Here is a 25,730-nt window from a genome sequence, read left to right on the forward strand (position 1 = left end):
TTGGATTGTTCTTGAGGGAAGACGTCTCTCGAACTCCCCTTCTTGTTGAAGACCTTTGGAGAAGATTAATGTGGATGTCCTTGCTCTCCTTTGCCTCTAGTCAAGATGTATGCAACTTTCAAGATGTCTTCAAAATGAGATATGTGACCCCTTTATATAGGTGTGAGCTAGAGCTTGGGGGTAATTTGATCTCCAAGTAATTCTAGCGGGTCTTGGGCTTCTCTTGTCAAGTTAATGGGCCAACCCAAATGTAATTTGGATTTCATTCAAGTCATGTATATTTGACTCAAATAATTATTCTGACTTTATTAACTAAAATTTGACTTGGTCAACACGAACTTAGAACTTAATCCAAATCTTATATGGATTAATTCAATTAAAATTTCGATGTCTACAATGTTTAATCTTAGGTCTTGGAAAAGAAATTAAAGAATAAATAATTAATATTAAGGGTAAAATATGAAAAATTCTCTTGATACGTCAACAGTGACAAATAAAAGTATATTTTTAGTAGATACTGCCTCGAGATAAAAAAAAAGTTCACTTAGCAATTTGCACATCCCTTAAAAAAATATTAACTCCTAGACAAAAATAGGTAATTTGATTTAACTATCCCTAATTAAATAGGCATTGAGATTTGATCATATAACACTTAATAGGGACAAATATGAAAAAATAAGGTTAATTCTTTCTTGATTTGTTAAGTGGACTCTTTTTTTGATCTAATTATCCGAAGAAAATAGTAAACAAGTAAAAGTAAACGGAGAGGTAAAGCGCTTAATTCGCAATTTAGAAAGCTGCAATTAAGAACCTAAGAACACGAAAAGGGCAAAAGTCTATCCTCTAGAAATCAGGCCCAATATAGAAAAGTAAACTGACACGTGTCAAGACTATATACGTGGTGAACAAACCTGTCGGAAAAGCCAACAAACAAATGAACCTAGACAATATTTAGTCTAGGTTCATTTTTACACTGTGATACAACATTTAGCATGTTAAAAGCTTCTTCTTTATTCATTATGTTCCTCTCAATTTGCAGAAAAAATTCTTCAATTACCCTTTTATGTATACACCCAAAAAAGATCTAGTTATTTGATACATCATTTGTTTTTATAACAGAAGAGGTAATTGTTAAGTACTTCAATTAAGATGATGAAGAGCAACAATATTGGATGCACAAAGAAAGGAGAGAAGCAGCAATTGTTAGAGTCTAATTATCATGTTATTCATAAGCTTCCTCCTGGTGATAGTCCCTATGTTAGAGCCAAATATGCACAGGTAATTAATTCATCATACTCTTTCCGTTTCAATTTGTTTGTCTGACTTTGACTTGACACAAAGTTTAAAAATATAAAAATAACTTTTAAATCTTATAGTCGTCTTAAAATAAAGGTAATATATAGAATTTGCTAAAATATCCTTTAATTTTGTGGTGTCACGTAAGGAAAGTAAGACAAACAAATTGAAACGATGGAGTAATTAATTTGCTACTACCAGTTAATTAATTAGTTTGTCCTTTCCAGTGTCCTTAGATCTTCGGTATGGCTTTTAATTAGTTAACATTTCATGCAGCTATTATTCTTTCTTCAGTTGTTGAATTTTCGTTAAAACAGTGGTTCATGTAAATTCATTTATGTGCACATAAATTCCTCAGGTGATTGTCCATTAATTTTAACTATTGGTGTTAATAGGAGACCAAAAATGCTTAGTTCTGATAAATTTAAAGGATTTACTATGCATAAAGGTATATTTACAGGACAACTTATGCCTGCAAACTTAAGAGGCCATTTATGTCATTTTCTACTAGTAATTTTCATATAGGAGTTATTATGGGGTAATAGTAAAACGTGAGTGATTTTTATTGGTATAAAACAAAAGTAACTTTACTAAATCATTTCTATAAGTCTATTAACTAAGATGACCATCCAATGAATTAGCTCTGAATTTTTTGTATTTATATGCTTTCACGATTCTTATACGCAAGCTGGAAATTAACTTCGAAATTTGCTTAGCCTAAAGTTCTTAAATTTGAACTTTCTCCTAGTTTAGCTTATTGATCTCCCATATAAATGGCGGAATGGCCTAGGAGACCCTTGTACCTGTTCTGGTTGTCATCTTGGTTCCCTTATCTTAATCCACTAACAATATAAATAATATTTTTACAAAATCAGCGCAATTTTATTTTTCAGGTTACTAATTTCGTTAAGTACAAGTTACCGTTAAAATGACATGTTAGGTAATTGCAAGTAAAGACATATGAATGGTAGCCTGGTAAAAATGATAAATAACATACTAAGTATAAGTTTGATAAGTGTAAAAATTTCTAAGTACTGCCATTGATACTAATTTATCATGCATGTTACTTGCAGCTAGTGGAGAAAGATCCAGAGGGTGCTATAGTTCTATTTTGGAAGGCGATTAATGCAGGAGATAGAGTGGATAGCGCATTGAAAGACATGGCAGTGGTTATGAAACAACAAGATCGTGCTGAAGAAGCTATTGAAGCTATAAAGTCCTTTAGAGACCGATGCTCCAAACAAGCACAAGAATCGTTAGACAATGTCCTCATCGATTTATACAAGGTAACGAAACACACACTAGTTGTTGATTGTGAAAAGAAAAAGACCTTTAGTTTTCTTTTTCAAACAAGTGCATGAGCTGGTGGGAAATGATTTCTATTTGTTGCCGTTTTTCTGTCTTGATGATGATGTGAAATGAGCTTAGATGAAGAAGTGAGGATTCATATAGCTGATCCCAAGTTGTTTGAGACTGAGTTGTTGTTGTTGTTGTTGTCATTTCTCTAGTCTTAGACTGAGTTGTTGTTGTCATTTCTCTAGTCTTAAGTTGCTAAAATCCAATGGAGAAGTTGCCTTTATCTTTGAATGTGTTAAAGAGAATATGGACATCTAGTTAGCAGCCAATTTTATGTGTTTGTCACAGTTTGATGAACTGGAAAAAGGAATAAAAGAGCTGATAAGTCCATTATTCTGCATCCTTTTTTGTTAAGCAAGGAAGTCTATGAAACAAGATCTTTTTCTATCCGTCTAAGCTTTGGGGCGCACTTTTAGACCGAATAAAGCTGTAGTATTAGAAGCATTTGTCGAAAATTACCCTTTATTCTCCTTAGATATCTTATTCAATTAACACTTCACTAATTGGAATAGTAGTATAGATTTGAAAGAAAAAAAACATAAATGATCGACTTCTTGTTCTTCTAGAACACTGAACATTCTCAGACAACTTCAGTTTGCTAAAAAGGCTAATATTTGGGACCGGAGGTAGTATTGTTTTTCTTTTCCTATTCCTAGTAATGTTAACGGTTAGTTTGAAGATAGAGTGTTTTTTTGGGCAAGAGTTTTCTCTTGGAGTGTTTTTTTGGGCAAGAGTTTTCTCTTGGTCAATGCACTGATTGATTTGATGATGAATGTTTCAGAAATGCGGAAAATTAGAGGAGCAGATTGAACTGCTGAAGCAGAAGCTACGAATGATTTACCAAGGAGAAGCGTTTAATGGTAAACCTACAAAGACAGCTCGTTCCCATGGAAGAAAGTTCCAAGTTACTATCAAGCAAGAGACGTCCAGAATACTGGTACTTTCAACTATGCCCTGTTTTCGCAGGACTTTTTAACTTTTTTAACATTGAGAAAATGAAAGAATTCACCTAGAAGATTACTAAGAGCCTGTTTGGATGGGCTTATGTCTATAAGCTGCAAACAGCTTATAAGCTAAAAAAAATAAGTTGGGATAGTCTAACTTATTTTTTTTTTGGCACAGCTTATAAGCTGCTTTAGATAAGCTAAGTCAAATGGGCCTAATTATTTTTTTGAGCTTATTTTAAGCACAAAATGACTTTAAGCTGGCCAACCAAACACTCAAAAAAGCTGAAAACAGCTTATAAGCAACTTATAAGCCAATCCAAACGGGCTCTAAATGTATTTGTCTAATGGAATCAAAAACCTGTAGAATAAGATATGTTACCTACTACAACAGGTAAAATACATTGTAGTGCAAATATTCTTTTGACTGTCGGGATATATAAGTTAAGTCCTTTTCATATGGGCAAAGCAATGCCCCAGAGAAATGTGTGCTTCCTTCCAACAATGACGCGCTAAGTGAATCGAGCGAAAAGAGATCAATTATGTGAGTCTCAACTTTGAGGAGTTGGATTAATGTCGACGCTGTTGTATATTTGATACTGAAATTAGTTGTTTTAATTGAAATGTGATTATCGAAGTATTATATTCACATATGTTTGGTATTTCCTTATTATTTATAAACTGGGTGCTTCACTTCAATGAAGTGTCTGCTTCACCTCTCGCTTTTCACTTCAAGCCCCATGGACCTTGTCGATGATATAATTTTCATTTTCGCTTTTAAAAATATTGTGTTCTAGTCTTTGACAGTTCTCCTACATGGATCATTGTGTAGGGTAATTTGGGTTGGGCATACATGCAACAAACCAACTATGCAGCTGCTGAAGTTGTTTATCGCAAAGCTCAACAAATCGACCCTGATGCCAATAAGGCATGCAATCTATCCACGTGTCTACTAAAACAAGCGCGATATGTTGAAGCAAGATCGGTCCTTGAAGACATTTTACAAGGTAAAATCTTTGGCTCGGATGATCCTAAATCAAGGATTCGCGTAGAGGAACTGTTGAAAGAATTGGAGCCATTTGTATCACTTGGATACACTTCCCCTTCTCCCCAATGGAACTTAGAAGATGCATTTCTTGAGGGTCTTGATCAGTTGATAAACCAGAATGCCCCGTTTCGATCGAGGCGACTTCCCATTTTTGAAGAAATTTCACCATGTAGAGATCAATTGGCTTGTTGATCTTTCACGTTTGAGTAGAATCATACTTGTTAGTGAAGAATAGGCAATTTTAGTTTAGATAATTTGACATCAGCTGTTCTTTGTGTCAAATGCTAGTTGAGATGCACATATGTGTTTCTGTCACATACATGGTGTTATGCCAATTTGAATACGTTTCTTGCACAGTTTTGATTTGCTTTTGTGTTGTGAAGGCTGGATGGTGGTATATATTTTTGCAAAGAGTGATTATATTCCTTGTAGAATGAGTTCATTTCTGATTGTAACTAGATGAAGGACCTCTTTGATGAGTGTTTATAGTCAATTTTCATATGCTGAAACTTGACAGAACATCATTTCTCTTCACTTTTAACACCTTCTGGAAAAGGATAAAACAGAACTGATGGTCCATTCCAGTAGACGTTTTCTAACAACTTTGTCTGATCGCTTGTTCAAGGTAATGCTTGTTCAAGGTAATGCTGCATACAATAGCAACGTGGTCCATCCCTTTCCCGAGCTTAGTGCACCGAGCTGCCCTTATCCTTTGCAATAGTTGAATCTATTGAGAGACACAATTACTTCCGATAAATGTCATATTTATATGCATCATTGGATTCTTTTTAATGCCAATTATATTTCATGTTTTGTCTCTACTGACATGCTGCAATAAAAAAAAGCTGCTAACTAGAAATAGAAAGTGCTCCAGAAGGCGTCGGTTAGCTTCTTACTAACAACAACTAGGTGCTAACACTCAATTAGTAGCTCTTGCTTAGAGGGAGTTGGTTCCGCCTCCGGCTGAGGAGGGAAATTCAAATCGATAAGCAATCGCCTCGAAGAGCTTGAGGAGCTCGAAGCTCCGGATGAACACATCATGCCAATCCTAACTCCTAATTGGTGTAATATATTTGCATATTTGAATCGCCTGGACATGGAATAGATCTCTATGCCAACATTTTATTTTTTATTTTTTGTACCTTTTCTTCCTTTGATTCTGTGAAAACGTATGAGTTATTCAAACACAAAAGTCGGAATAATAATATTTTTCGTCAACAAACATTTCTGCCTAGAACGATTGTGAGGAAATGATCTCCTTTGTCCACTTACAAGTTACAACTCGAATAGAAAATATTAACCTTACAAGGATTTCTTGTGTTTTACTTACCGATCTCATGTATTATTATTTACTGATCTCCTGTGAAAAGGGTCATATAAACAATCACCAAGTATGAAAATTAAATAGTTGTATCGGAATTGTGACATTTCATTTGGAGAAAACAACATCAAAGAAAATTAACATAGTACAATTCGAATAATTCCCAAAGTAATTAGGACAAACTAATCCTGATTAATATACAATCTACATCATAATATAGGCCAATTCCAGCTTCTCTTATGTGCTAATATACCATATGAAAGGAAAGCCCATTAATTGACTGATAATTAGTAGATTTGAGGTAAATAAATAAATCGCGAGTCTGATGCAAAATAATTAAAAACAGTCAAAGCGAGGGCAAACTGACAAAACGATAATGAGAATCAAAGCTATGATAATCCCTAACACAATCAGTTTTATCTTCATATTTTCATACCACAACTTCCTCCTTATCTTGGTCCCCTGTTGCCTAAAATCTTGAGCCTGAAAATGCCACACAAAATAAATAAATTATTGTGTCAAATCAACGGGTTGGACTGAATTTAAGCGGATCAAAATAAAATGAGTTAATATGGGCGGGTTAATAATTACTTGGATTAATATAGGCTAGGTCAAAATGAGCTAAACAATATGTCATAACCCAACCCGGCCAACTCTTACCAAGTTTTAACTTCTTTAGTTGTTTTCTTATTATTTGTTTAATTACCTAATACAGTAAAACTTTTTTTCTTCTCTTTATTGTGACTATATATAACATCTGAAACAAAAAATATTTTTTTATTTAAATATCATGACAAGGTTACTCATGGGTCAAATTGAACTACGCGTCAGCCTAATTTTAGATGAACTAAATTGAACAAGTCAAAATAGGTTGAGCTATGAATAACATGCCCAGATGGACAGATTGGGCGAATCATATTTTCATGATTTAGTTTTCCTACCCCTATTACCAAATATAGGACCAAAAGGCAACAATTTCTAAGCTCAAATTAATCAATAATAGAAGAAATTAAACGTATACATTGCTACATCAAGCTAACCTGTGATCGAAGATTCTCTGTTTTATCAACTAGAAGCTCAATCTTCTCACCACGATCAAGAACCTGGCAAAGTTGAACATGGTTAAGCAAATTCATAGTGCAGTCAACACCTGTCATCGGTTTTTCTTTCGATTTATTTGACTCTCTCACCGTAGTTATTGAGGTAGTATTTTGACATCAAAATTTCTTTCAAAAACACACGAAACAAAGATATGAATACTCAAATAATAAAGCATGACAAAATGCGAAAATGATCCAAGTGTGACATTAGCATGACAAATAGGCGAGTTGCACTAAATTTAAACTTGTTAAAACATGTTGAATTGATAAATCACTTCGGCTATAACCCACCCGAATTTGTCCAGGTCAAGATTACTTGAATCAATTTGGCTTGGGTTAGATAAAGTCATAATCCAAGTTAAAAAGAAATACTGTTTTTTTTTTTTAATAATTTGTTTAATTACAAAATCAAAGTTAAAAAAAATACCTTCATTTATGATGGTTCTATCTAACCAGCCAAACTAAAAAGGAACTTACTTTTATGTTTTGATAAGTTATCAAATGGGTATATATAGGGCATAATTTTACAGGCTAAATTTGGCACCCCTATTCACAATTTAGAGCAAACAACATTAATTATAAAAGAGTTACCTTTTCAATGTTTTGCATCATCACTCCCTTAACTTCTGAAACTTGAGCTTTCACCTTAGCAAGCTTGTTAATTTCTTCAGGATGATCAACACAATACTTCATGTGCTCTTTTAATTTTGGCCTACAACAACAGGGGATTGATTGATTAATTGGTAAATAAATGTTTGGTAATGCCTATAGACAAATAGTATAAGGTACATGAAGTAATTTAGAGTTTAATTTATACATATGGATAGTTAGTGTAAATAATTTTATACTATCAGATTATCCATAACATGTAAAATGTGTTACTCTTGATATTATAAATTTCATTTTTGTATGAAGAGTTACCTTTGACTTATATACATTGATAGTATAAAGAAGTTTTTACACTATCAGGTCACTCAAAAGATAGCTACAGCCTATAAGTAATTCTTTATAAAAAAGTGAAATTTGTAATTTGAAAATAAGAAATGATACCTGTTATAATAAGTAAAGGTAATGTAACAATGTAAAAATTCTTCACATTGTCAATGCGTATAAATTAGACTCTTAATAATATATTTTGGATAACTCGATAATGTGAAAGTTTCTTTACACCATCGATATATATAAATTAAACTTGAAATAATAATAGACAAAAGTGACTACCCAAATTCCTTGCTTAGACTTTTAGGAGTAGCAGTAGTAGCTTTTCCTCCACCATATCTCTTGGTAAAATCATCCTTAATACGTTCCAAAAAGGCAATTGGAAGCTGCCTGCCTGCTGATTCAGTAGCAACCACACAGTAGGCTGCAAAATCCATCATAGAAATTTTAATTACATACTTGTTTGGTTCATCATATTAACAAAAATAATCAAAACATAAAATTTCATCTAAGCTATATAATATTTGGTTGATCATACAAGAAAAATCGATCGCCATCCAAAAAGCTTCCCCCTTCTCAAACAAATATTGAAAATTACCCAAAATCATATCTCATAATAGCAAACCTCAATTTACGAATATATTTTACAAATTCCGGTAACATTTCTTCTTATTTGCCATCAAGCGGTATGGCGGAGGTCATTTTTCAAGAAAATTTCTGAGTATGTATTTTCCTCGTAAAAGTTTTTTTTTTTTTGGGTAACCACCATCAAAAGAGAAAAACCTTTCTTTGATGTAGATCTTTACCCTACAAGATTTTTTTTTTTATTTGTGTGAAAGAATTCCTTTTACTATGTTTCTACCATATCGCGACCACCTCACAAATAGATAGATACAATTGATCAAGAATATGAATCTTCATTGTTCATATCATTCCATTTACAAACACAAAAAAAATCTTCTATTTATAGAATGCATGATCATGAATGGGAAAGAAATTAGGAAACTGACTGAATCCATTCTCGGCGAGGAAATTGAAAGTGTGGCCATCACAATTGTAGGTGAACCTGTTATTCGACGCGGGCAATTTCTGAAGGCATTGCGAGGCAATGCTGTTGAAATTACCCGTGAACTCGGTGTATTCAGCCAAAACCACCGTTCCCCGGGCAACGAAACTATAGATCAACGTTTGTTGCCCCATCTCCCCTCTTTCAATTTCTCTTGAATCCTTTGTTAATGGAAGGAAAAAAGGGATTCGAGAGAGAGAAAGAGAAAGAGAAGACGGGGGAGAAAGGAGAGGAATGGAGAGGAGAGAAATAGGGATAATATTTTACATGCATTTTGCGCATTTCCGTATTTTTTGGTTTCAAACTTATATTATTATGTTCCACTTGCTTTCATTTTAATTAAGTCTTTTGAATTATGAATTGGAAGTGTGTTCTTACCTTAATTTTTAACTTTTCAAGTTATTTTTGTAAACAACCGATGCAAGTAAATATTTATCAAATTTGATTATAGGTTTCACGCAAGATGGGAGAAAGGAAAGACATAAAGAATAGATGGAAAAGAAGAAAAGCAAATTGAATGAAGTTCTAAATTTTAGCCATTTACAAACAGGGAATTTAGGAATAGTATATACAACCTAATTTTAAAAGTTAGCTAAATCATTTAATCGAGCTTAAAAGGCCTAAAGTTACGAAAAACAAAGTAACAGTAGAACTTATTATTTATTACCTATTGAACGAAAAAAAAATAAAGAAAAATGCAAGTTAATAAGTTACACGAAGAAGTTATTGGTTATTTTCTTGTTTCATTTAGTAATTATAATTTGAATTGAACAGTAGACTCTGATGATGATTAAAAATATATTTTGTCACAAAAATAAGAAGAGCTTTTTTTTTTGAACAGTAGAACTCATTACCTGTTCAACGAAATAAAATAAAGGAAAAATGCAAGTTAATAAAGAAATTAACGTTGCTTATTAGTTTGGTTGCACCCCCCCCCCCCCCCCAACCCCAACACCACACCTTTTATTTTATGAAACCTTAACCCTAGCAACAATCATTCGACATCACAAGCCGTACGTAGCTCAAAACTCAAAATCTTTTAGATATCACAATGCCAAATAATTTTCCCCATGATATCATCATTGATATACTAATAAAACTTCATGTGAAGTCACTTACAAGGTTCAAACATGTTTGCAAATCGTGGCGTTCTCCAATTGAAGATCGCCAATTCGTCAATCTTCGCCACAGCCGATGCAAACATGATATAAATAGCCAGATCTTGATGTCTTGCAAGAAGGACGACGACCATCACTACTACTACTCTGTCGACGCTCCACTTCAACAAGATTCCGTTGTCTCTCTTGTTGATCCTCCAGGATAAATGGGTATAAACATGAGCTGGTTGATTAAATGGGTTTGGGTTTGGTCGGGGTAAATGGACTTGATGAGTTAGCATAAAGGGTAAGTTACGTGGGACATTTAATTATAGGTGATGTTTTAGTTTTAAAATTGAAGGGAGGTGATTCAAGTTTTAATTATTGAGTAGAGGTGACTAAATTTGATTAGTGATTAAGGGGCTTTGAGCTTGCCCAATAATTTCATTTTTGACACTTTAGCCCTCTGTTTTATTTTTAATACTTTGCCCTCAAGTTTTATTTTTAACACTTTGACCCTAAACTTTACTTTTAACACTTTTCCCCAAAGTTTTATTTTTAACACTTTGACCCAACCACTATAAACCCTAAAATACAAAAATCGGGAAAAAAAAAAATCCTTTTCAGCGCCGTTTCCTCCATTTTTATTCTTCCCATCTGTTCTTCGTGCTGTTTCCTTTTTTTTTTTTTTTTTTCTTCTTCTTCTTCTTCTTCTTCTTCTTCTTCTTCTTCTTCTTCATCCGCCATTGCTCAAGAAAAAAAAATCATCCGATTTTACAATTTTTTGATTGAATGTCATTGGTGTGGCACTGGCATTACTTCATAAGTGTTTTCGGGTCCATTGGTAAGTTAAACAATACTGTTTCTTTCAATTGTTCATCTGGATATAGTTGCCTTATTTGTTGATTTTCCCAGATTCGTAGTTACAGCAGTATAGTTGTTGCAACAAGTTCTAAAGCTGCTGTGTAAGAGCTTCTGAACTTTTTGCATCAGCTGTTGTAGTCTTAGTGTTTTTGCAAGAGTTGTTGATAAATTATGAAGTTGTTGCAACAGGTTTACTAATCTGTTGCAACAATTACAAAAAATGTGAATAAATAATTTACAACAACTGTTGTACTTTATGCAATAACTATGAAATCTGTTGGAGAGCTCCTATTCTTTCCAACAACTGAGTTACTTGTTGCAAAAAGTATGATACTCGCTGCATCAATTACAACAGCTGTTGGACATATTTTACAGTTGTTGGATGAAACAGAGACTGAAGCTGTCTCCAACAAATAAGTGAGCTGTTGCAACTAGTAACCTACTTGTTGCAACAAGTATGTTATTTGTTTCAATAAGTCACTTAGTTGTTGCATTTTGTTATGAAACAGATAAAAACTGAAGCTGTCTCCAACAAGTAATCAAGTAGTTGGAACAGGTTACATACTTGTTGCAACAAGTACGTTAGCTGTTCTAACATTTCATATAATTGTTCCATTTTGTTATGAAACAGAGACAGAGACTGAAGCTGTCTCCAACAAATAAGTGAGTTGTTGCAACTAGTAACCTACTTGTTGCAACAAGTCAGTTATTTATTCTAACAAGTCACTTAGTTGTTGCATTTTGTTATCAAACAGACAAATTGAAGCTATCTCCAACAAGTAACCAAGTAGTTGGAACAAGTTACATACTTATTGCAATAAGTACGTTAGTTGTTCCAACAAGTCATAGAGTTGTTCCATTTTGATACGAGACAGAGACAAAAACTGAAGCTGTCTCCAACAAATAAGCGAGCTGTTGCAAGTAGTAACCTACTTGTTGCAACAAGTCAGTTATTTGTTCCAAGAAGTCATTTAAAGTTGTGATTAAGTTAACTAATTTGGGTCCAAAATTACAGGAAAAAACCACTAAATTATGAATTTAATCATAAATTTAAGTGGCCTTTGGGCTTGGGGTGGTCAAAGCTGTCACCTAGAGTAATTTCAACACTTGACATTCAAGCATTGTAATTACTAGTTGTGACAGCTTTGAACATCCAAGCTCAAAGGCCGCTCAAAATTGTGATTAAGTTAACTACTTTAGGTCCAAAATTTTAGAAAAAACCATTCAATAATTAACTTAATCATAAATTTAAGTGGCCTTTGACTTGCGCTGGTCATGACTGATTTTCTTAAAACAAAATATCTTCAGGTACCATTAATGGGGGACTCAATAATAATAAGTGTTGATTGCCATGGTGAATGGATCGAGGTGAACAATCGATATATTTGGTGATGGAAGGGTAGTCACATGTTAGAGACGATAGCGATGACTGTCCCAAGAGATGTTGAGTTTGATGATTTTGTGAACTTAATCATTAACTATTATGAATTAACTTGTGAACCGAAAGACCTTGTCATCACTTACATGCATAGCTCTTTTGAAAACCAGAGGGTCTTGCCTTTTAAGATAACCGATTAGAGTCGTTTGCGTACTTATTTGAAAGATGTAGCTAGGCCCATTTTAAGGGTATACGTGGTTGGAAGCTCGGTCGAGAACCATAATTTAGCTCAAGACCAACAAGATGTATTAAATGATAAATTGGAAGGGGTGGATATGGATATTCCAAATAATAGAAGTGCGAAGCCCCATGGAAGTGGGGGTGAGCCGATCCCTATACCCGAACTTGCGAGATACACCGTGTGCTGCACAATCGTCACAGTCCAGCCATGTTCAAGATGATGAAACGGGCTTTTATAAAGGAATGTCATTCAATTCGCGAAGTGTGTATTGCTTTAGATGTGAACATATGAAGTGCAAGTGGTGGCCAAGGGATGTGAAGCGTTTAAGTTCTAGAAAACACGGAAGAAGGTGGACAAAGAGGGCTATGCGGAAAAACAAATGATCCTTATGCAAAACAGTTGGCCATAAAAAAACAACATGTCCAAGCCGAAATGCTCCATAGTTGTAGATTGCATTGTGCTGTAATAATAGTTATATGTTGGATCTTTATTACATTTTAATGTTATTCTTTCTTAACATGGTAATTTATATTCTTGGTGATTATGAACTTGGTTTATATGATATGTTGTTCGTGTTCAAATCATTAATGTGTATATTCTTGTTAATAAATTGTTGTGCAGTTTCCAACAAGTAATGAATTTGTTGCAACAACTCTGTAACTTGTTGGGTTTTATCGAACAAGTAACGGGACTTGTTGCAGCAACTAGTAAGTCGTTGAACATATTACAAAAAATGAGAGTTTTTAAGCCGATGCAACTAAGTTATATGTTGGGTTTTTTCTAACAAGTGGAGTGACTCAAAATTTAATTATTGAATAGAGGGAATCAGCCACATTTAGTGATAAACAATTGGAATCAACCATATTTAGTGATAAACAATCGAAATCAAACAAGTGGAGTGACTTGTTACAGAAAATGGGTAACTTGTTGGGTTTTATCGAACAAGTAACAGGACTTGTTGCAGCAACTAGTAAGTCGTTGAACATATTACAAAAAATCGGAGTTTTTAAGCAGATGCAACTAAGTTATATGTTGGGTTTTTTTCTAACAAGTGGAGTGACTCAAGTTTTAATTATTGAGTAGAGGGAATCAGTCACATTTAGTGATAAAAAATTGGAATCAACCATATTTAGTGATAAACAATGGAAATCAAACAAGTGGAGTGACTTGTTACAGAAAATGGGTAACTTGTTGTGTTTTATCCAACAAGAGCAAGGACTTGTTTAACAACTTACTCAGTTTGCTGCAACAGATACTAAACTTGCTGCAACAGATACTACTTGGTTCACCCATATTTAGTGATCAATAAAGGGAATCAGGCATATTTAGTGATAAACAATAGAAATAAAACAAGTGGAGTGACTTGTTATAGAAAATGAGTAACTTGTTGTGTTTTATCCAACAAGAGTAAGGACTTGTTCAACAACTTACTCAGTTTGCTGCAATAGATACTACACTTGCTGCAACAGATACTAAACTTGCTCCAATAGATACTACATCGTTTGCAACAGATACTACTTGATTCACCCATATTTAGTGATTAATAAAGGGAATCAGCCATATTTAGTGATAAACAATGCATATCAGCCATATTTAGTGATAAAGAGTGGAAATCAAACAAGTGGAGTGACTTGTTACAGAAAATGGGTAACTTGTTGTGTTTTATCCAACAAGAGTAAGGACTTGTTCAACAACTTACTCAGTTTGCTGCAACAGATACTAGACTTGTTGCAACAGATACTAAACTTGCTCCAACAGATGCTACATCTGTTGCAACAAATACTACTTGATTCACCTATATTTAGTGATCAATAAAGGGAATCAACCATATTTAGTGATAAACAATGGATATCAACCACATTTAGTGATAAACAGTGGAAATCAATCATATTTATTGATCATTATATATACTTAAGCAATTTCATGATGTTTTGGGTCAGGATAGATGATCAACTAAGTCCAATACGCACTAAATTGAGTGATCATTGGAGTGAACTGATGTGAACTTCTTGATTCACCCACATTTAGTGATAAACAATGGAAATCAATCATATTTATCGATCAATATATATACTTAAGCAATTTCATGGTGTTTTGGGTCAGGATAAATGATCAACTAAGTCCAATATGCACTAAATGGAGTGATCATTAGAGTGAATTGATGTGAACTTCCTGATTCACCCACATTTAGTGATAAACAATGGAAATCAATCATATTTATTGATCAATATATATACTTAAGCAATTTCATGGTGTTTTGGGTCAGGATAGATGATCAACTAAGTCCAATACGCACTAAATGGAGTGATCATTGGAGTGAATTGATATGACCAACTGGTTGACCACCAGCAATAACACCACTACCACCAACATCTACCACAACTAATTCCCTTTTGATGGCTGTCACTCCAGCCAATTCTAATTTCATCCCCTCAATCATTTTATTAAGAACAGATTGTAAGGGCTCAAAGGAAGCAAGGAATGACATCTCTAACTCCCGTACTGTTGGGAAAAGCCACGGGTGCACAACAAAAAAGTAGATATATTAAAATGGTCCTAAATCATGAAATGCAACAGATGACTAGGTTGTTGCAACAAGTGTCATACTTGTTGGACATTGTCCAATAGATTAGTAACTTGTTGCAACATGTGTCATACTTGTTGGACATTATCCAACAGATGATCAAGTTTATTCTATATACATGTATTAAGGCTTACCTCTTCCAAAGGAGGGTTAAAAAGATCAACACTCAATCTTGTGTTGCTCTTTGCAGTCAGTCATCTAAGCATTCTTGGAAAAGGCACTTTTGAAGGGTAGTCCTTCACTTGTTGTCGGAGGTGAGGAATGGCTTCAAATGCCCAAGCCTAGAAAACAAGATACCAGCAAAATCAGAATGATGATAGAAATACAAAAAGTACAAGAAATTGACATTGCAAATGCTTTACCATGAAAGCCCAAGGGAAGCCATATAGATTGACTGTCTTCACTGTTGGCTTAAGCTCTTTCGATAAATACTCAGCAGTCAACTTGAAGCTTTCCCGGCCCCATCCATGGTTGTTGAATGCCTCATAGTCCTCCGCAAGTTTAAGCAAACCAAGTGGTATGTTCAGACTTGTATCTTTTGCCATAAGAACACAGTGCACAAATCAAACTAAACACAAGGACTGCTTATGCTTTTTTGACATGGTTTTGGACTGTAAATCTACAAGCAGCTTATCTCCTTTGTAGCTTTTTCCAACTAACTCCACCAAACCAGTTTCACTCTTATCTTTTCCACTCTTTCCTACTTTCTCGGCTTCTTTGGCTGTCTTGCTAGTCCGGCCTGGCTTATTCAATACAATAGTAGGAAGCTCACAAGGATGACATCTAAGGACAGTAACTATGGAAAACTCTTTCAAGCCAAAGCACACCGGCATGCCACAATAATTAATCCAAAGCTCATTCTTCGCATCCGAAAGAATTCTACGCTTCATAAGCCCATATACCATTTTCATTTGAAATCGTGCACCGGTCTCTTCAGGAAGATCCAAATACACCCCAAAATAACTTTTCCTAAAGAAATCCTCCAACCCCTGCTTTTTAAGAATTAGCCTAAACATATCAAAGTTCTTGCCCATGCCTGATTTGACCGTAAGATCAACAGTCAAATCATTATTTTCATTCAACGGCATCCTCACGGCATACTTGTCAATACTAAAAACCTTGACGACCTCAGCAATGGAAGGTCTGTTATGATCTATGTCCAATCTACTAGAAGATTCTGCAATTAAATTGGCATTCACACTATTTCTCTTCTTTGTTCTTAATTCAGCTATGAACGTCGACAATTGAACTGTATTTTCGGAAGCACTGTCCTTTTCATCATCTTCATCCAATCCATCTACTCCATCAACAGTTTCTTCAGCTTCTAATTCTTCTTCACTTTGTTCATTTGTATCTACTGCTTCTTGGCTCTGTACTTCCTCTCTTTCTGAGGATTGATTGTCAGTTTGGCCGTCTCTTTCCTCTATATTTGCTGATTCAACAATAGATTTTGCTAAATCAGCAAGATTCTCTAATGATGATTGCAATCTAGATTTTTTATTATCTCTATGACCCTCAGTTGATTTCTCAACTTTTCTTTTGGCTGGAGACATTTTATCTACACACAGGAGAAAAAAAAAACTTCAACTGATTAGTGGATCATTCAAAGTAAACAGATAATAAGAAGTGCAACATTTGATCAAACAAAATACAACAAGTAACAGAATTCCCCAACAACTGAAGAATTTGTTGCAACAAATGATGTAACTGTTGCAACAAGTGAATAGGTTGTTGCAACAGATTCTTCAGTTGTTGAATAAGTGATTAAGATGTTGTATATCTTCTACAAACACAACCAAATAACTGAAGTAATGTCCAACAGATTTATAGTTATTGCAACATATTGTATACTTGTTGCAACAAGTGTATAACTTGTTGCAACAACTATAAATCTGTTGGACATCTTCTACAAACAGAACCAAAAAATTGAACTTAAGTCCAACAGATTTGTAGTTGTTGCAACATATTGTATACTTGTTGCAACAAGTTATACACTTGTTGCAACAACTATAAATCTGTTGGATATCTTCTACAAAGAGAACCAAAAAACTGAAGTTATGTCCAACAGATTTGTAGTTGTTGCAACATATTGTATACTTGTTGCAACAAGTGTATAACTTGTTGCAACAACTAAAAATTTGTTAGATATCTTCTACAAACAGAACCAAAAAACTAAAGCTATGTCCAACAGATTTGTAGTTGTTGCCGCATATTGTATACTTGTTGCAACAAGTGTATAAGTTGTTGCAACAACTAAAAATTTGTTGGATATCTTCTACAAACAGAATAAAAAAACTGAAGCTATGTCCAACAGATTTGTAGTTGTGGCAACATATTATCTACTTGTTGGCACAAGTGTAGAAATTGTTGCAACAACTAAAAATCTATTGGACATAGCTTCTATAAACAGAACCAGATAAATACTAGGACAAGAACAAAAAAATCATCTATTGGATATCTACTCCTAAACCCTGAACCATAACAGGACAACAACAGAAAAAAATCATTTATTTCACTACAAACATAACAACAACAACAACAACAACAACAACAACAACAACACAACAACAACAATAACAACAACACGATGGATTTTATCTAAGCTTTTCCTAAACACTTAACCAAACCAAAACAACAAGCATCTACTTCCAAGACAACAGCCAAATCGTCTACTACAGACACACAATCATACAAGTTAAAAAGAATACACCAAATGTATGTGCAATAATTGTTTATCCTTTCTTTTCCTAAACCATACCATAACAGGACAACACCAACACCAACATCAACATCAACACCAACACCAACATCAACACCAACACCAACAGCAACACTAATACCAACACCAACAATAATATTCACTACAAAATACACTAAATAGAGGTTTTTAAAGCAAGCAACCTTAACAAATGTCTGCAACTGTCAAACAAGTGCTGAAGTTGCTGCAGCAACTTACTCATCTATGTGAAAAAGTCAACAAGATTGAAAGCAATTTTTTCGAAATCTTAAGGAGAACAAGAACAAAAACATCACAAAAAATCACAATTTGAGAACAATGTACGCTATTTACAAATGCAAAACCCCCCCAACAAGTCAAACAAATACCCCAAATAAGTGTTTCTCGAACAAGGAACAACAAAATAAACAACATTGAAGACAAACCCATGTTCTTCTTTTTCTACGACCAAAATCATCAATTTCTACCAAATAACTTTTGGAACAAGTGAAACAAAAACTTTACCTTGATATTGAAGAAGAAGCAGCAGCAGCGGCACCTATAGACGAGGGTGAAGAAGAAGATGACAAGAAAAGAGGAGAGATGAGAGACGTCTAAGTGAAGGAGATTAACTGTTTGCTTGGGAGTTTTAATTTTGAAATATGGAAGAAGTGCGAGGGAGTTGTGGGGGGTTTGGGATGTTTTGAATAATGGGTGGGTGTTTTAGCATAATGGGTGGGTGTTTTGGGTTTTTTTTATAGTTTGTAAAAGATTAAGAAGTTTTAAAAATTACATTTTGGACCCCAATCTTCTTAATCCCAAATTTAATTGGGTTTTGATGTGGGGTGGGCCTCACACGTCTCCTTTAGTAATTTGAAGACTTTTTAGTCACCTTCAGTTAATTCTTCCAAGTTATGTATATATACATATTAATGAGAAATATTTACGAAACGTGACGATAGTTTTCTATTTACAAAACATAACATTACAAACCCTATAACAAACATACTTTTATGAAATATTTTTTTATTTTTTTATTTTTTTGGGTAAAAAATTTATGTATGAACGTTATATAAAATGTGTATATTTCGCTCAAGGCTTAAAAAGTTCGCTTAAAATTTAGTGTATGAAAACGGTATGAAAACTGTATGAAATGTGTATATCTCGTTCAAGGCTTAAAAAATCACCTCAAAATTGTATGTATGAAAATTGTATGAAATTTATATCTCACTCAAGGCTTAGAATTTCGCTGATATTTTTGTGTATAAAGTTCATGTTAGATTTCTCAAAAATTAATACAACTACAACAATGTTGTATACAACTTTTGTACAACATTCAAGACTTAAAATAGTCGCTTAAATTTTTGTGTATGAAATGTGTATATCTTGCTCAAGGCTTGAAAAATTCGCTCAAATTTTGCGTATGAAAAACGTATATCTCGATCAAGGCTTAAACATTATGCTCAAAATTTTATGTATGAGAATGGTATGAAATATGTATATCTCGCTCAAGACTTAGAATTTCATTCACATTTTGTGTATGAAAAACTATATTAAAAATTTCACTCGCACATACACATTTCATACATTTTTATACAGCTTTCATACACAAAAATATAAGGTAATTTTTTAAGCCTTTGAGCAAAAAAAAAATGTTTTTTTTTAAAGTTTAAAATATTTTTTTTTGAAAAAAAATTATTTTCTTAAAATAAAATTAAAAAAACGAAAAATATATGAAAATCCATCATGTTTCGTAAAATATCGTTATGTTTTGTATATAAGGAAAACTATCATTACGTTCGTAAATATTTCTCCTTAACATGTATATATACGTAGTTTTCCATTAGATAAATTTATAATTAAAAAAGTAGATTTTTATGTGACATGGCATGCCAACTAGGAGAGAAGGAGTACTTTGTGTGTTTAGTATATTCTGAGGAAAATAGTGATATTTTTGTCCTACAGGAAACAACAGTGATATTTGAAGGCAATAATCAATACATGGGTGACCTTTTAGTAATTTACTGGTGAAGTTGGCAACCTAGAATACCTTCCTAATTGCCTTTTCCCTCCTACTTATTTTGCATCCTCAAAACAATTAGTTTGGTTTCCAGAAATTATTCCTATTTTTGATATGCAGTTTTGAATACTCCGGTAACAGAAACGTCTGTTACCAGTGAACAAATTAAGTTTTCTACTTTTGAACACAAATTAAACTCTTGTTACTCTCATCACTATTTAATCTCTTAGCACCTACTTCTGGTTAGCTAAAGAGAATAAAACTTTCAAAGCAATCGAGAACAATAATAAAAAATATAAAAAAAAATTGAAAATAAAATTCTAATTCGTGGTCAAAATCAGCATATATTGGAAAATTAAATAATAATTCTGATCAGGGATGCTATTTATCTTTTTTCAATTTTTTTAACCTTTTTTCTAATTTATCAATTCAATCCGACACTGATTATTTTTGCAGAAAGTTTTTACAAGACGGTTACTTCACAATTGATGGACGCAAATTGGTTCATGGTTTAAATGTTTGATGCCAACATCTACTTTCACAACCAACAAAATGCTCCAGTTTTAATACGCTATCCTCACAGCCAACAAATTCCTACCCAGACGACAATAATGACTTGTATATTTCGCAAAAGGGATAGGCTCATTTTACTACCCGAGTGCGTTTGGTGCGAAGGAAAACGTTTCTTCAAAAAATAAGTGTTTTTCTGATGCAACTATTAGTGGCCAAGAGGTGAATTATAAGTTTAGGAAGACACGTAGATGCCATTCACTGCCCAGCTCGACCAACTCACACCATCCTTGCCTATTTCAATTTTGGCCGGGAAAAGTAGTTAAATTAGTTACTAGTCACATTTTTTGCATTTTTCCTTTCATCTGTCTTCAAATTGCAATTTGCCTTTCCATTACGCATGATCTAGTAGTATAAATAGGATATTGTATTTATTCACAAGGCATGATTGTTATGATATAAAATCCTTCTATTGATTTCTACCTCTTCTCCTCAACTTCTCCTAAGTTCTTCTCTTCTTCTTCCTAAATTCTATTCTTCTTCTTAAATTCTATTCTTCTTCTATGTTTCTGGACTTGATACCATCAATTTGGTATCAATTGGTATCAAAACTAGGTTCCTAACCTCGAATCATGGGCCCACGAAAGACAACTGAGACTCCGAGTGAAAATCCATTTGTAGTAGCACAAGAGCAATACGAAGATCTCGCTGCCCAGTAGTTGGAACTTCGTACTGCAATGGAACAGAAACACCAAGAGATGCGTGATGAGATGGACAAACGACAAGCTGAACTACTTCAGGTGGTTAATGCTCTTAAAAGTTCAGTGGATGGCCTACACTTCCAGTATAAGAACAAGGAAGCAATGGCTACTCCGGGTGCTAAGGATACGAACAGCTCAACTGGAAATTCAGGTGGTAATGGTATTATAGGTCCCAATCCTCATACTAATAACACTACTCATAACCACAATCTGTTATTCCCTTTCTTTAATGGAGAAAATTTGAAAACCTAGCTCTATAGAATTGAGCAGTACTTTTCTGTAGATAAGACTTCCATGCCTCTTAGAATTAAACTAGTATCTATGAATTTGGAGGATAAAGCACTAGCTTGGCACCAATACTATTTGAAATGTAGAGGGAACTCGATGCTACCTAGCTGGGATGAGTATCTGAAGGCAATTACTGAAACGTTTGGGGATGAATTTGTTAATCCCATGATTGAATTGAAAAAGTTAAGATAGACAGGTTCAGTGAGGGAATTTCAATTTGCCTTTGATAGATTGTTATCCCAGTGCAATCTTACAAATGAGCAAGCTATCTCGTGCTTCCTAAGTTGGTTGAAGGATGAATTTCTTGGTCATATTCTGATGCATGACCCAAAAACTTTAACCAAGGTGTATAGATTGGCTAAATTAGCTAAGGCAACTTTGAATGCTAATAGTAGCTCAAAGGTCTACCAGCATGGTTGCTACTCCAACAAAAGGATAAGGTTCAATTCGAAGGTCTGCTAACTTCAGTTATCCACAGGCTCCTAAGGTAGCACCAGTAGTTGCACACCCACAGAACAACCTTAAGCCTACGAGAACCATTTCTCCTGAAGAGATGCAAGCTAGGAGGGCCCAGGGTTTGTGTTTTTGGTGTGATGACAAGTACACTCCTGGCTACAAATGTGCTTTACCAAAACAACTATTTGTTCTAGAATTGGAGGAAGGGGAACCTGAAGGTGTTGTAAAGGAGTCAGAATTACTTGAGAATGAGCAGGGAGTTGAGAATTGGACCAATACTGAGACTCCCATGATCTCATTTTATGCCTTGACTGGGGTCCAAGGAGCTCAGACTATTCATGTTATTGGCTATAATGAAAGGAGACCTATACAGATTCTGCTTGATGGTGGAAGCACTCAAAATTTCATAGATATTAAAGTTGTGCAAAAGTTGGGATGTGTTGTTGTTCCTACTCCTCCAAGTAATGTCAGCTTGGGTAATAACTCTGTAGAAACCACATCTGGCATAGTCAAGGATTTTAAATGGATGATGCATAGAACCACTTATTGTCTAGACTTAATAGTTTTTCCTGGGGGCAAATATGATATGGTTCTAGAGGCCTTATGGATGAAAACATTAGGTCCTGTAACAATGGACTTTAATGAGTTGACTATGACCTTTGATCACAAGGGTAAGCATCATGTCTTAAAAGGGGTTGATGAGAACTTCAGATTAACCAGTTCAAGGGCTGTAAACAAGCTCCAAGGATTTGGTGCCCAATTTTTCATGTTGCAATTACTTCCTGAAGCAGTTGCAGGAGAGGGGCAATATCACTTCAATTCCTTGCACCTACTCCAAACCACTAACACACCTGAGTTAGTAAGTAGAATGCTCATGGATTATCAGCAAATCTTTGAAGAACCCAAGTCTCTACCTCCTCAGAGAGGAGTATTTGATCATAAAATTCCCCTACAACCTGGTAGTCAACCTGTTAACATCAGACCTTATAGGTGTCTTTCCATGAAGAAGGATATTATTGAGAAGTTGGTACAAGATATGTTAGAGCAAGGAGTTATTCAGTACAGTAATAGCCCCTTCTCTTCTCCTATTGTGTTACTAGGTAAGAAGGACGAGAGTTGGAGGTTGTGTGTAGATTACAGAGAATTAAATAATCATACCATTAAGGACAAGTTTCCTATACCCCTCATTGATGACTTATTGGTTGAATTATGTGGGGCTACAATATTTTCTAAGGTGGATTTGAGGTCTGGCTATCACCAAATCAGAATGGTGGTGGAAGATATCCCAAAAACTGCCTTTAAAATTCACATGGGGCATTATGAGTTTCTAGTGATGCCATTTGGCCTCACTAATGCCCCCTCAACATTCCAATGCCTAATGAATCATATCTTCCAGCAGCATCTTAGGATGTTTGTGCTTGTCTTCTTTGATGACATCCTTGTGTATAGCCTAAACTTGCAGTATCACTTTAAGCATTTACAGTAGCCAAACTACTTCCATTTGACTTTGAGATACAATACAAAAAGGGTAAGGAGAATGTTGGTGCGGATGCCTTATCAAGGGTGCAAGAGGCTGAACTTATGTCTATGTTGGTGTTTTTAATTCAAACTACTATAGGAGGAAATACAAGCTAGTTGGACTAATGACCCAGAGTTACAGAACTTGATCCATGCCTTGCAACAGGCCCCTCAAAGGCATTTCTCTTGGATCAACAATCAGCTGAGAAGGAAGGGTAACGTGGTGATTGGCAATGATACCCAATTAAGGACTAAAATTCTATCCTTATGGCATTCTTCCCCTTCAGGTGGCCATTCTGGTATTGACACTACTATCAGGAAGGTCATGGCTTATTTGTATTGGAAGGGTATTAGACTTGATATTATTGACTTTGTGCACAAGTGTTCTACTTGTTAGAGGAATAAATATGACACTTCTGCTTCTCCTGGTCTGCTCCAGCCTTTACCTATTCCTACTCTTCCTTGGACTGATATCAGCATGGATTTTATTAAGGGATTGCCAAAGTCTAAGGGCAAAACTGTGATTTGGGTGATTGTTGATAGGCTCACCAAGTCTGGCCATTTCATTGCATTATCACACCCCTACAATGCTCAGTCCTTGATGCCTATATTCTTGGATAACATCTTTAAATTGCATGGTTTCCCTGCTACTATCACTAGCATAAAAAGAGGTTGGATAAGGCTAATAAATTCAAAGCAATATGAAAATGCAAATAACGAAAGCAACACCTTGGTAGGAGTAAAGTCTGCGTACACTCTACCCTCCTCAGACCCCACGTTGTGGATTTCACTGGGTTGTTGTTGTTGTATCACTAGTGATAGGGATCCTATCTTTATCAGCACATTTTGGAGAGAGTTCCTCACTACTCAGGGTGTGTCATTGCAGACTTCCACAGCCTACCACCCTCAAACTAATGGTCAGACTGAAGTGCTCAATAGGTGTCTTGAAACTTATTTAAGATGTTTTTGTTTTGATGCTCCAACTGATTGGGTTGCTTACTTGTCCTTGGCTGACTGGTGGTACAACTCTACTCATCATTCTTCTATCCACACCTCTCCCTTTGAACTACTCTATGGTTACTCTCTCTCCTTACATATGCCCTACCTTCCTTGTGATTGTGAATCTGATGCCATTGAAGACATAATGCTGCTTAGAGATTTCAAGATGCAGTTGGCCAAGTTTCATCTTCATAGGTCTCAACAAAGGATGATCTCTCAGGCTAATTCTGATAGGTCTAACAGATAGTTTAAGGTTGGAGATTGGATTTTTGTGAAGCTCCAACCATATAGACAGTCTTTCTTGTCTATTTTCCCATATCACAAGCTCACTTCCAGATATTTTGGCCCTTATACTATTGTTGAAAGAGAAGGTGTTGTTGCCTATAAATTGCTTCTTCCACCAGAAGTTCTCATTGACCCTACATTTCATATCTCACCAACTCAAGTTCTGTCATGAAATTCAAACTGCTATTGTGCATCCTTCTTTGTTAGATCTTGCTAATCCCCACTGCCCTAAACCTGAACTTATTCTTGATAGGAGGATGATCAAGAAGGGCAATAAAGCTGTAGATTAGTGCTTGATTAAATGGACTGGCTTGGATCAGTCCTATGCTACTTGGGAGTTTGCCTCTCACTTAAGAGCAAGATTTCCTTCATTCACCCTTGAGGACATGGATGTTGCTCAAGGAGGGGGTATTGATACAACTATTAGTGGATAAGAGGTGAATTATAAGTTGAGGAAGACACGTAGATGCCATGTCAGTGCCCGGACCAACTCACACCATCCTTGCCTATTTCAATTTTTGTCGGGAAAAGTAGTTAAATTAGTTACTAGTCACATTTTCTGCATTTTTCCTTTCATATGTTTTCAAATTGCAATTTGCCTTTCCATTACGCATGATCTAGTAATATAAATAGGATATTGTATTCATTCACAAGGCATGATTGTTATGATATAAGATCCTTCTATTGATTTCTACCTCTTCTCCTCAACTTCTCCTAAGTTCTTCTCTTCTTCTTCCTAAATTATGTTCTTCTTCTGTGTTTCTGGACTTGATACCATCAATTTAGTATCAGTTTCTTTACTTATTTTCTTGTGTTGCCACCTAAGTAGAAATTGTTTCTTTACTATTCTCTCGGGTTTTCTACTAAGTTGAAAATATTATCCCATTTTTTTTTTTGTATATAATCTAGGCAAATACTATGGGAGGTAGAGGTGGGTGATCTA

The 25,730-nt window shown here is 34.7% G+C and overlaps 2 protein-coding genes across 3 annotated transcripts; one reads left to right on the forward strand and one right to left on the reverse strand.

The window, feature by feature from the left end:
• Positions 1 to 1,002: 1,002 nt before the first annotated feature.
• LOC132610056 (protein SULFUR DEFICIENCY-INDUCED 2) lies at positions 1,003 to 5,005 on the forward strand. The gene is made up of 4 exons (XM_060324305.1): positions 1,003 to 1,278; positions 2,370 to 2,582; positions 3,434 to 3,589; positions 4,429 to 5,005. Exons 1-4 carry the CDS (start codon positions 1,150 to 1,152, stop codon positions 4,834 to 4,836), a joined length of 906 nt encoding a protein of 301 aa, XP_060180288.1. The 5' UTR covers positions 1,003 to 1,149; the 3' UTR covers positions 4,837 to 5,005.
• Positions 5,006 to 6,064: 1,059 nt separating this feature from the next.
• LOC132610057 (putative vesicle-associated membrane protein 726) lies at positions 6,065 to 10,545 on the reverse strand. Of its 2 annotated transcripts, none has more exons than XM_060324307.1 (5): positions 10,190 to 10,545; positions 8,287 to 8,428; positions 7,657 to 7,777; positions 7,006 to 7,068; positions 6,065 to 6,448 (listed from the first exon to the last, which is right to left on the reverse strand). In XM_060324307.1, exons 1-5 carry the CDS (start codon positions 10,467 to 10,469, stop codon positions 6,302 to 6,304), a joined length of 753 nt encoding a protein of 250 aa, XP_060180290.1. In that variant the 5' UTR covers positions 10,470 to 10,545; the 3' UTR covers positions 6,065 to 6,301. The 2 variants fall into 2 exon arrangements, with proteins under 2 accessions (XP_060180290.1, XP_060180291.1); XM_060324308.1 differs by lacking the exon at positions 10,190 to 10,545 and adding an exon at positions 9,015 to 9,299.
• Between the last annotated feature and the right edge of the window lie 15,185 nt (positions 10,546 to 25,730).

Source organism: Lycium barbarum, chromosome 9 (genome assembly GCF_019175385.1).
Source record: "Lycium barbarum isolate Lr01 chromosome 9, ASM1917538v2, whole genome shotgun sequence".
In the NCBI taxonomy this organism is placed as follows: domain Eukaryota; kingdom Viridiplantae; phylum Streptophyta; class Magnoliopsida; order Solanales; family Solanaceae; genus Lycium; species Lycium barbarum.